The sequence below is a fragment of the Scophthalmus maximus genome, chromosome 13 (assembly GCF_022379125.1).
Source record: "Scophthalmus maximus strain ysfricsl-2021 chromosome 13, ASM2237912v1, whole genome shotgun sequence".
NCBI lineage: Eukaryota > Metazoa > Chordata > Actinopteri > Pleuronectiformes > Scophthalmidae > Scophthalmus > Scophthalmus maximus.
In genome coordinates this window covers 17174445-17187664 of record NC_061527.1, presented here as the reverse complement: position 1 = coordinate 17187664, position 13220 = coordinate 17174445, and the positions used below count along the sequence as shown (strand labels likewise).

Below are 13220 nucleotides of genomic sequence, written 5' to 3'. Positions count from 1 at the left end.
TTAAACAGGCAGCAGAGCTGAGTTAATTGAAAGTGTTAACCAGTGGAGCACACCGTGGCAGAGTTTGTCCTGTCATCTATAGATGCCTCTGAAGAAAAGTGCGCTTTAGTTTTCACCCGGTCCCACCGCCATCGTTCCATTAGTTCTCCTCTTCGGTGGCGAGCTGTCACACTCAGCGCATCGGGAGTGAATCACACTGGCTTACTCACTGGGCACTTTCAACAATGCACGATTGGGTCGAATGAGAATAGTGGGAGGTTAATGAAACAGCTCAAGCCATTTGTGTGTGTGTGTGTGTGTGTGTGTGTGTGTGTGTGTGTGTGTGTGTGTGTGTGTGTGTGTGTGTGTGTGAGTGTGAGTGTTTGCGTGTCTGAAGAGATGAAGGAAAGGAGACAGTCCCCACAAACGCAAAGTCACAGGGGAGGACAGAGTGAAAGGCAGGCAGGCAAATCGACAGAGAGAATACGACGTGTGGAGGAGAGATAGGTGGGAGAGAAAGGGTGAGGGAGTAAAAATGAAAGCAGAAAGAGAAGAGGAAACGGTGGTGAGAGGGAGAAAGATGGCTGGAATGCAGAGTGCTGGGGAGAGCAGGAGGACTCAAGGGTATCGGCCGCTGCACCAGCATGCACCAATAGGCTGGTCAGTGAGCTATTGTGGTCCTGCAAGGGGGAGAAGGGATTGAGAGGCTCCTGAAGTACACTAACCGCTGAACCTTATCTCACCTCAGTCACAAAACCTGCTGCCACAAGACCTACAATTCACTTCACAGGCTGTGTGCACTTTTATCTTCTTAAGAATTTAAAGGGACCTCCCCGAGGACGCCGGCGCAAAAGAGCCCAAACTTCTGACCTTAAAAGCTGCTAGGCTGTTTCTCTGTTGGTGTCTGGATAAGATCAGACCGTCTGTTCAGCGGCTTTATCACAAATCTATCTAATTTAATGTTCCATTAGATCACTGGGCCCATCACACTGCGCTGACATTTACCCCACCTCAAATACCAAGTCGCCTGTGAGTAGAAAGTAGCAGGAGATATTTGAAAAATGTAGAGCGACATAAAGCAGCTGTCCTCACCCCAAGTGAAAAATTCAGTTGTGGAAAGACGTTTCAGAAAAGTGAAAGTGGGAACCCATCATGACATCACCCACTGGTTTGTGAACTGCCATTTTGAGGCCTTGAGATCAGAATGTTGGTCAGCACCATCTTAATATTGTTTTTTTTCCAAAACAAGAAGTAAGCATATTTGGAGGGGTCCACTGCAGGTCCGCCTACACCTGCAACCGTGCACCTACTGGATGCTGCAAGTCTATTCTACTCATAAGGGGACCATCATTTACAAAATGAACATCCTCCTGTATGGATGAAGACGAGAGATTGAGAGTATTGTATGGTTGTAATGGTTGTTATGGTTGTTATGGTTGTAATGGTTGTTATGGTTGTTATGGTTGTAATGGTTGTTATGGTTTTTATGGTTGTTATGGTTGTAATGGTTGTAATGGTTGTTATGGTTGTTATGGTTCTAATGGTTGTAATGGTTGTTATGGTTGTAATGGTTGTAATGGTTGTAATGGTTGTTATGGTTGTAATGGTTGTAATGGTTGTTATGGTTGTTATGGTTGTAATGGTTGTAATGGTTGTTATGGTTGTAATGGTTGTTATGGTTGTAATGGTTGTTTTGATTGTTATGGTGGTAATGGTTGTTATGGTTCTAATGGTTGTAATGGTTGTAATGGTTGTTATGGTTGTTATGGTTGTAATGGTTGTTATGGTTGTTATGGTTGTTATGGTTGTTATGGTTGTAATGGTTGTAATGGTTGTTATAGTTGTAATGGTTGTGATGGTTGTAATGGTTGTTATGGTTGTTATGGTTGTTATGGTTGTAATGGTTGTTATGGTTGTTATGGTTGTAATGGTTGTTATGGTTGTAATGGTTGTTATGGTTGTTATGGTTGTTATGGTTGTTATGGTTGTTATGTTTGTAATGGTTGTAATGGTTGTTATGGTTGTAATGGTTGTATTTTGAGTGTGTTACCATTGTCTATATAAAACAGACAATTCTCATGGTTGTACCAATGAAAAAAGTGACACTGTGGACAAAGTTAATTTGATGTATTATTGCTCTCTTTTTTTTTTTCATTTCTAATTCAATCCCCATTTAATTTCTCCTGATGTTTACAGAGGGGATGCTCTTAGTTTCATTTAAGACTTTACATTTGTGCAGGGCAATTGTTTCACCACTGCAACTGTATTTTCTGTCTCTTATAAGTCCATGTGTGTTGGCCACGTTTATGCAGTTGATACATAGACAGACATCGACTCAAGGTCAGTTCTCGCATATTCACTTTTAGCTACTTGCATATTACACAGATCTTTACAAAAAGGACAATATTTCCATCCGAAATGTTGAGAAGCTGACGTAAGGAGCGTCACATGAGAATACTGAAGTTAACTACATACAGTACTTGAGTAAATCTACTCCATTACCTTCCACCACTGTGGGGTGATATGAGCTGAAAGCAGCTTGGTATACCCAGATGTCCAAATCGTCAGTCAGGGTCATCCAACAAAACACTGCACCGTGTATACACAGCTGGCAGAGCAGAATGTGAAGGTGACAGAGTATGAAAGACCTGGCTCACAATCAGGTTTTTGCTGGCTTTGCTCCTCTCTCTCTCCCTCTCTCTCTCTTTCTCTCTGTCTCTCTCTCACACACGCACGCACGCTCGCTCGCACGCGATCATGCACGATCGCACTCACGCACCCGCACGCACGCACACTGTAAAAGGAGCTGTTAGTGGGCTGATGCGCTGCCATCTGCAGCCATAATTAGGACGGGCCTGTAAATGCAGATTCATGGGTAAAGCTATTCTACAACCTGGCTGCAATAAAGATGACGAAGATAAATGGGGTTGCGATGAACATTAATCCTTTTTTGATTTCGATAAGCAGCTTGCTGCTGTGCATGTATGTGTGTGCGTGGAAAAGAGAAAGAACAAAAGTACGAGCACTTTTCGCCTCCGGCCTCTTATGTTTGTGTCGGAGATAAAGACAGTAATACTGGAGGGAGGAGAGGCAGCGCGGCTTCGAGGTTGAGTAGGAGACTTCATGGCCTACGATGATGCAAATCCCTTGTTGCTTTTTTATAATCTTCTTGAACTTTGGCAGCGTCATTAGGAGATAATGCAGGATAATGCTGGAGATCCTCATCGATTCGCCGTGCCTGCCAGATGAGTCTGATATCGACCCAGGAACAAGGTTATGATGAGCAGTCTTTTCACGCCTGTAATTTATCTGCTCATCTTGCAGCCAAGTTGTATTGCAAGAATCAGGACAAATCGTGACTATCAATAGAATGTCTTTAAACTCGTTTCCTTGGTTGTTATGAGAAAGTTCTCGGATGTTATGTAAGCTTCGCATAAGACCCCGATGCACAAGTGCATGCTGGTCCACGGAGCCGATTATTTCAGGGCTCAGGACGTCACGCCAGTAATCGTCTGGGGCGCCAATTTAAGTGTCTGTAACAAATCTCAAACGGACGAGAGCTGAAGGTCATTCGAAGCCGTGAATTTTACAGAAACTCCACGGCAAGCGGCCTTAATGAGCGCCGCGCGTGGATTTGACTGAGGCGAGCAAAAAACCCGCATCACTCAGGCAGTAAGTGCCTAGGCAGAGGATGTAAAAGAGATGCTATATTCTGTGTGATTGATTGTCGACGGAAAAAACTGAAGCCGGCAGTGCGGCTTCTTCCGGTGTTTCGGAATGATAATGGAATGAGCGAGTCACATATCAAAAAGAAGACGAGAAAAGGGAGAGAACGAGGCAGAGAGAGAGAGAGAGGCAGTTGTGTTTTTACAGGAGACAGTGCTGTGGGGAAATGAAAACCATCCTCTGATAAGAGAGGACTCTCACATTCATCTCATCGGGGGAAGTTGAGGTGAAGCGAAGGTCTCTCAGGTTCGACAGTACAACAGTAGGTGTATTCACAAGCTGCTGCCAGAACAAGCCTCTCTCATCCTGTCTCCTTCAAACTTTCACCCTCCTGCCTCCGTTCCCTTACCTCTGACCCCATCACTAGTCGGCCTTTTCTTCCCTTTTCCTCCTACTCCTTTTTCACTTATGCAGCTGGGGGATGTGCTCTGCTAAAGCATATCCCCCAGTGTGTTGGAATAAAAATAAAGGGAGCAAAGTTATATTAGTCTTATTGATATCTGGGCAGTAGAGAGAAAAATATTTCAGCCTAATCCAAAGAGATTTGCAGATGCATCTCTTCAGCACATGGAGGTCAGAGAGGCGCAGGTTGTTGTTCGCTCAAGAAAAAAAAAAATCCGCAGCTTAGTTCGTAATCGATTCATACAGGGAGGAAGAGGAGGATAGGAATGTTGAAGAGAACACAAACTTTTTTTTGCATTCACTGTTCAGTAAATGAATAAGAAGCTGATGCCGTCATTCAACACAAATCCGTGAGCGGAGCTGACGAACACTGCCCTCGGCGACGTCACTGCGCTTCGGCTGCAGCACGTAAACATTTCATCCGCTCGGTCTTGCAGCTGCTCTGGGTCTGAAACTGTGATCTGTGTGTTTAACGGGTCTGGAAACTTTCAAGGTCTACTCTTCGTTCTTTGAAGTTAAAAAAAGAACAACATGTTGTACATTCACAGAGATTCGGCTGCGGCCTTGAACAAGATTCGTACAATGTAGAAACTTCCTGGAGTCTCTGCCGGTTGCCTGGCAACTGGTCCTGAATTGATGTGAATTCGCTTTTTTTAAACCCTGGGACTTTTGTGGCCCAGGTTACTGTTTCCCCATTTCTAGTATTCATACTTTAGTTAAACTGTCTTTTAATGACTGGTGTAATCTAACATCTCTTGGGTTTTATGCATCATTTAAAAATGTATTACTTGATATCATTTATCTACTTTTACTTTTAACTGTGCAGTTTTACGTCTTTTCCTCATGCATTTAGTTAAAGCACTTAAAGTACTATAAGTATCATTGTTCTTTAATCATACTCGTAGATGTTCTGCGGTTTTAAATGAAGTCAACACAAAGAAACACTCCAACCGAGCCAGACAACAGATCCAAACAAGGGTTTTCTTTAATGATCACTTGTCTTGTAAAGAATATTATACAATGACAGGACTGGAATTCATAAGAACATACATCAATAAATATGGATAGATACTTGTGGACCACGTTCACACGGCCGGAGGTGGGCTCAGTTGCAGTAATACGTTGTGTCTGTGCTCACAGTTAACACACGCAGACACAGACTGAAGTTTGCCAAAGGACCAGTGCTCGAAGTGGTGGGGGCTGGGAGTGGGGAGGGGGGGTGGAGCACGCAGCGGTACCACTTCTACATTTAACTCTTTGGAGTAGCCAAGCTGCCAGTACTTCATATTAGACTCTCTGGCCGGTTCACTGAGGCCCTTGATAATCGACGTTACCCAGCAGGCACTACGTGACGCTCACCTGTCCTCGTTCTCGCAAGAGTCTGGATGTCGCAATGTTGGATAAGCGAGAGTAAGAGAAGAACAAGAGGGCAGTAATGTTGGCCTGGCGACGATGACTCGGAGCCACAAAGGTCAAATCCTATTTCTAACCAAACAGCAAATGCCGACCTGGAGCAGAATGAAACGTGCTGTTGGCTCGGGCGAGATGACAGACTTCTCTGAGTTTGACCATTGTTGGAAACATTGTACGCATAAGTCTGCAAGATGTGTAACTAAGGTCCAGTCATTTTTAACTTTACAATTTACATTTTCTCCTCGTATCTTTTACTCACTGCAGAATTTCATGAAGTAATATTAGTCATTCGCTAACACCAGCTGATATACATGCCACATGTGAATAAAGGGAGTACCGGCACTTTTTGTTTTCTACTTCATGCACTGCAAAGAAGTGAAGTTGGTCTGTACGGTGAACCCTCACCTTGCTTCGGGGCAGAGTGTGTGTGTGTGTGTGTGTGTGTGTGTGAGCAGGAGGGGCGGACAGAAAGAGGGAGATGTGTTGTGGATCTACAGAGGCTGTATGAATGTGGTCCAGAGAGGCTTTAAGCAACAAACACACCCAGAGTTTAAATGGATTCAAAACAAATGAAAGGAAAAACGTCAGAATATTTACATCACAGAGAAGAGAAGTGTTTGTTATTGGTTTCTGCTCTGTTTGTCTCTTTCATTACTCAATCTCTCACTGAACCCCATCCATCCATCCATCCATCCTCTCGACAATGATAAATTGTCTCAACTCAGTATCAGACGGAGACACAATGCAATACAAATACCACCGGGGGTGAAGCTATACAAAAGACACTGACCAGTTAAAGAGGCGATGCAGCCGGCCACAAGAGGAAAAGAACGAGTTGTGAAAGGTCTGAGGAGCTGGAAACAAGAGTAAGAACAATAAGATAATGATAAACAACATCCGGGTCGAACCGTGTACTCGAGTCGCCCGTTCGCAGGTGGACAGTGGAGTGCAGGAGACAAAGACTGTCTGTTTCCCCGTCATTTAGGAATTATCCTGGCGGTCAATCGCCGCGATTGTGCTGCCAATGCCATCGACAAACTTAATAGGAACCCAAGACAGACAGGCTAATCCCGAAATCAATAGTCTGTCTGTGTGCGACTGAGGACAACAGCCTCGACCACTTCTGTGAGGTTGTCATTGCCGACCAAGTGCTGCGTTTGAGTGCCTCAGGTTTACAGTAAGGGACAGTTGTTAGGGCACAGGAAGCAAACAGAGGTTCTCAGCTTTTTCTCTTCCACACTTTGTTTGCGGGTCGTCTCACGCTCACAGGGACAGAATTCACCTTTCGATGAGCGCTTCTTCCCTCCAATCATACCCTAACGATGGTTTGGTAAGAGAAGTCGGCCCGTCACACTTTGGATTTCTCCACATGGCCCTGGTGTACACTGGGCTGCAATGAGAGCGCTGTCCTGCATTCAAATGGGTTTGGCGAGTTGTGTCTGTTATATGTGAGCCTTTCAAAAATCACTACGCATGAGCAAAAGTGTAACACTGGGTTTACATTGCATTTATTATGGTATGGGCTACGTGGCTCCATGTCCGTGATTTTTCAACACTGTCCAAGGATTATCAACTGGAGAGAACGGAGTCTCTTTGTGCAGGAGACAGAGTTTTAGTCTCAGTCTTTTAGCGTGATGTCATGAATGGAGCCATCACGAGCACATTGAAAGGTTCAGTGTGTAGGATTCGGTGGAATATTGCACCCCGGCTGAATACCTCTCAATACCCTGCCTCCGCCTGCGTACGAGAACCTACTGTACGGTGGCCTTCAGGCTTCGTAAAAAGTGAGAGTTCCCTCTCTTGGTCCGTTCTGGGCATCTGTGGACACATGGTGAACAAGACCTGCTCCCTAGATATGAAGCACTCCTTCTGAGCTAAGGAAAACAAAAACAATGCTTAGTTCCAGGTGATTACACACTGATAAAAACGCAATTATGAATACTATATTCCATTTTCTGCCAGATACGGTCCCTTAACCACACTCAACTGGACCTGAAAGAGCCTTTTACAGAGCTCTGTTTGAAAACGATGCTGGACAGCAGCATTAAGAAAAGGGAAGGGAGTTACAGAGTTGTTTTAAACTTTCAATGGGTCTAATTTGCGTCATTTGTTCTTTTACATTAAACTTCATGCATAAAGATTTGTGTTCCATGAACCCATTTAGTTTTTTCTCCCTCGAACACTGACTATTTCCTCTTGTTGTACGAACGCTCAGGATGCAGTTGGAGCCATCTGCTGAGACACAAGCACATCCAGAGTCAATGGCACACGGATTCAGCAAGACACACTCCCACTCACGACACGTAACGTACAACAATCTTAATCAAGTCGTGCTCCCCCGCCTTCGGCTGTTTAGACAGAGTGCAATCAGTCGCCACTGCCAGAACACAGAGCTGTCACTCACACGCTCTCATCTCGTCTCGGCCGAGCCCACAAGTCTTCAGCTGAGTGAGGGATACAGTAGGTGGCTCGGCCCGAGGAGAGGCCTGCTGGCTGTGAACGTGTTCACTGCTTTGCCCGCTGCTCTCGCCTCAGATGCCAGATATCGCCGCTGGGACGGGAGACAGCATGAGATTAATTCAGAGAAATTAAGACTCGCAATTATGAGGCTTCATCGCTTGTCGGCCTGCTTTCAGGACTCCGACTGAAGAGAACCAATGAGGTGAAGGGAGAGGGGGGGTGTGAGTGGAGGAGGGAGGTCTGAGAGGTTCAGACGATTATATGTGAGGGAGAAAATATGTCTTCACGCATTCAATACTTAAAGCTACAGTGTGTAATATTTAGAAGAACTTAATCATAGAAATTGAATGTATTGTTGATGACTATGTGCTAATTTATGTATAATCACCTGCAACTATATTTAACTCATTCAACTTTGAAATCAGGTGGACCTCACGGTTGCACAAAAAAGTCCAGAATACGTCGCACTCGCGTTGAATTTTCAGCGCTGCCAGAAACAGCATTAGCGGTGCGCCACCATAAAGTGTCCCCTGTCGGGTGAATTACAAACAATTACACACTGGGGCTTTAAAGTGATATTGTGAGAGAGATGCTGTGAGGAAGCGTAACACCTTTCAAAAAAGGACAAAGTGTAGGCCCTCACTGCGAGGAGGTACCACACGGCCCAGAAGGCAACATCCCCATTACAAACCAAACAGATCTGCTTAGGCAATGTCTATTTTTATTAGACATGGCATAGACAGACAGAGGAAGTCAGGTCGAACTTTTCAAACTTTTTTCCGACCAGATAATGATCAGTGTGGAGCATCTCATTAAGGGGAGATGATTTGCATGAATGTGTGGTGTTTTTGTTGTAGACTTAATAATCTCTGCAGAGGCGACAAAAAGCACCAGCACAAGATAGAAGAGCAGATTAATCATTAGTTCAACAAGTAATCTATTCATTTCATTTTGTCCCAAAACTGTGTCCTCAATGTTTTCCAGTCCGAATTTTGTTCCTTATCAACTTCATCACATTATTAATTTTTTTAGAAAGTTTGTGATGGATCAAAATGTAATTACTCTGTCTCAGGAGGACGGCGACTCAGATTTGAATTACCGTGAGAGGAGCTCCTGTCTGCCCTTTCATTCGTCCAACCGTGGTCAATCCATTTTCAAAAAAAAAAAAAGAAAAAAGAAAAAAGGAAAAAAGAAAGCCCACAGCAGTCTATGAATCTGAGAAACGTCAGTGGTTTGACGGCTGTGACATTTCTCTGGGCCTCCTGTCCATCACACTAAACATTCCTCTGGCTGTCCGTCACCCTAACCCTTCCCTTGTCATCGCTCCTCTGTGGTTCTGAAGATAATGCAACTCGTTCATTAGGCATGCAGCAGATTAATTAGACTGATAAAGAGGTGTAGGATCACTGCCCCCCCCCATGCAGAGGACTGTTGTCATTGCCAAGGTGAGAACAGACAAACAAAGGCAGAGAATTAATGTGCCCAGCATTGATTTTCTCTCTTCTCTTTTACCTCGTGACTTTATTATAAATCCCCCTTTAGTGTTCTTTTAACAAGTTGTTTGAAAGGCTGCCGAAATAGCTGCGTGTATTCCGTCAGCAATAAAGAGCAGGTTGAATTAAATTTAACTGTGCCTATCTTCCTCTATTTCTCTGATGTAAAAAGTCAGTGACAGTAAAAAGAATATTGTGCAAGGGAGATAAATGAAAAGTGCTAGGAGAGGTGGTGGAGGGGAAAAAACGCAGAACAAGAGTTTGGGATATAATCCCAGAAGCTAAAGTGGTAGCTTTAAAAAAAAACAACCCAGCACAATAAAGTGGAGGGAGCGGAGAGCAAAGTTCTTGTTCTGTTCATCTCAATCCCCTCTTTAAAGCAGGACATGCTGCTGCAGCAGCAGGCACAGGTGGAGGGAGCTGCGAGACTCCGCCTGCCCCAGGAATGGGGAAACCTTAATCCCTGCTGCCCCTCTCTATCATCGTCCTGTGGGACCTGAGCCACTGTCGTCGGCCTCAATCATTCACACACACACACACACACACACACACACACACACACACACACACACACACACACACACACACACACACATACACACACACACACACACACACACACACACACACACACACACACACACACACACACACACACACACACACACACACACTCAGAGCACACCTTTGGTTCAACAAGCGGTCGGGACTGTTCCCCCCACATGTCCATGTCCTGGTTTAGAGGGCTGGTTATGTGGGCAGAGAACTGCATAAATCCTTATCTTCAGTCATTTGATGAAGTGTTTAATGGTGCTCCAATCAATAATGTTATGGATAAAATGATAATATGCAATTTGAAAAGGCAACGCTCTTGGTGACAAACCCCACCAAACAGTTACCACCCATTATGATTCACTCTCACTGCTCTCATTAGAGTGAACTGCATCTGCAGCAAGCAGTTGTTTTCAATAAAAATAAGTTTCAGACAAACCTACTTCACACCATCTACCGGACAGACTAAGTAAATAACTCCTACCACACAGTGGATTTCTTTTTAAGAGCCAGAGATGTAACTCAGAGGTTGGTGGAATTCAAAACAGAGCCAAAAGACGTACACCAAGTGGCCAGAAACAGCCCATAAATATCAAAATAAACACTGTGTGTTTTTCTTTTTTTGCAGTGCATCCAAATTCCACGCATGGACCTGCGCCGGCCATGGCATGAGAGGTGGCTCTCTCTGAATCTGACGGCCTTTCTTCTCATCAGACCAAAAAAGTAGAACTCAAACACAAAGGACGAACAGATGAATAAGAACAACTTGTGTGACCCTGCTGCATCACCTTGATTAATTCACAGCACACAGTTCCTACAGCAGCACAAATGATGAGGAAAGGCAAAGCAAATATGGGAACGCTGAGCTAAGATGAGACAAACTGAGATCAAGCGCTCGGATTAACCCTTGACAGCAAGAGGCAGCGAGAAGTCTGAACACGACGAGAGATGTTTGAGATTGTTTGACACTTCTGGAAACTTGACTGATGTGTAATGTGACGTGATGAAACCGAATTGGGACGTGATGTGTTTTTCCATTCTCCTCTGGGGGTTTTAGCATCTGGTCTTACACCGACAATAAGAAACAACGCTAACAATCAAATTATTAAATCACAACTGCCTCGGATTCAAAGAAAATCAGTGAAATCTGTTATAACGTCATGTCGTTGTAGGTCAAGTACAGTGTCTCACAAAGAGCAAACCAAAGGCAGCAGAGTCAAGAAATCAACACAATTTGTAAAAACAACCAATGTGTGTTCAACAGACAAAAGGCCCAAGTCAACAACATGACATCTTCCTTGACTCGTCTGATTCTGATATGGCATTTTCAGCGATGCACCTATTTACAGTTTGTACCAAACCGCTTCTCTCTGGAGATTGTTCGCTGTGGATTTCAAAGGTGTTTCTTTTTTTTTCAAAAACAGGTCACCGTGGCCCCATGTTTCAGGTCATTGTTGAGCTTGAAAGGGAGAGTAACTGGGTCAAGTGAGAGGGTGGGTGAGAGACAGACAGGTTAGGACAAGAAAGTGAAACAGAGAAAAGAAAGTAGAAAGAGTATAAAGGGAGTTGTTTTTGTCCCGGTAAAGCCTGGCAGCACTTTGGCAGGCCTCAGACTCGACTATGATACAGGCTGACTCGGAGAGCCAGGGGGGGAGCTAAGGGCAGGGCAGGGAGGGAGGGGGGGGGGTCTTGGGTAGAGAGTTTTGGGCTGTAAGGTAGTGAAGGAGGGTTTGGGGAAATGTGGACGACAGGGAGACAGGCAGGCTGCCGTTGGCAGCAGAGGAGAAAGGGAAAAGGGGGTTGTTTCTTCTTCCGGGTTCAGAAGTGGGCGTGGTTGTGGCCCTGGCCCGGCTCTCCTGCCCCGTGGTGGCCTCCCTCTCTGTGGCCGTGCCTCTTGTGCTTCCTGCGCTCCCTCCTGCCCTTGTGGTGGTGGCGCCGGTAGCGGTGGGCTCGCCGTGCTGCTGGAGCAAACAGAGCGCGAGGCAGAGACAGTGAAATAGACGAAAGAGGGCAGAGCATTTATGTATTTATCTCGAAGGAGTGTGTCAGAGCTGGAGTACGTTGAAGGCGGGAGTGTGAAACTGATGTGAGAGGGAGATGAATCATTGACGAGCATCAGAGGCGCTCAGACAGATAGTTGGAGGGAGGTGAAGCCAGGTACGAGGTGAGGGGAGAGGGATCAAAAAGCAGGAAGGTCAAAACCACACGTTCTCTGTAGATAGTTTCACTGTTTCCACCACAGAGAGAATCTGTTTCATCTCACAGTCAGGCGCCTTTGGCAAGAGCACGCGGAGCTAGCCACCCACTCACAGCCGCTGAATAAGCCTGTTCCTGGGGTGTGCTGCCAAATTAGGTTGCTCTGTCCCTTTCTGGATTTTGCCAGCAAAGAAACGTCATCTGCATTGAATGATAATGATGCTATAACTCCAGGCCATGAAAACAACTCCAAAGATAAAGAGTCATAAGCAAAGGAATCTTTATCACTTTGAACAGAAGCTACATTATTTCAGTATTTCATCATTACTGTCACACTGTGTGCAGAGTGAAATGAAATACAAGGCCCACTTTGTTGAATATTTATATATATCAACCCCTCACATCTCCGAGGAAGCCAGAAATTATGCTGAAAAGTTATGACCTCCATTCTGTCATAGTCAGAGTGAGTCCTTTAAAAAACATTTTGAAAAAAACCCACTTTTATTTTAAGTTTTGAGGCTCAAAGACGATAAGGTGCAAGACGGTTGCATAATAAAATAACGTTGTTACAGATTTTAGATTCTGCAATGACACTGTAATGTCGTCATTTTGCTCCATTTAAAGAAACTCGCTCTCTCGGATATGGGAATATTTTTTTATGAAGTGTTTTATTCCATGTGCCCTGAAAACACCGAAATTATATTGAGTATAAAAGTCATATTTCATTTTGGTTGAACATTTTTAGCTCACAGCTTTTGTATTCGATGGACGGTCAACCCAATGCAATAACTTCCCACCGATCCCACCTCAAGCTTGAAACACTTCAAAGGAGACTCTACCACTTCTAAGTGAGCCCAGGGGATTTCATTTAGTCTGCAGCCACAGTTATCTTTTTGCTTGCAATTATTAATAATGAGAGCAAGGATGTGAAGCCTGAATGCACATGGTGACAGCAGCTCCCGAGGGCTGTTAGCGTAGGAGGTTCGGCCTTGCGGACCT

At 44.7% G+C, this 13220-nt stretch overlaps 1 protein-coding gene across 4 annotated transcripts in view; it reads right to left on the bottom strand.

Annotated features, from left to right (window-relative positions):
• Positions 1-5069: 5069 nt before the first annotated feature.
• Positions 5070-13220, bottom strand: part of ncanb (neurocan b) — a 152675-nt gene continuing 144524 nt past the window's right edge. For all 4 annotated transcript variants that reach the window (XM_047336621.1, XM_047336620.1, XM_035646780.2 and 1 more), the window contains one exon: positions 5070-11986. In XM_047336621.1, the coding sequence (XP_047192577.1) occupies positions 11844-11986 (143 nt within the window). In that variant the 3' untranslated portion in view covers positions 5070-11843. The remainder of the gene's footprint in view (positions 11987-13220) is intronic.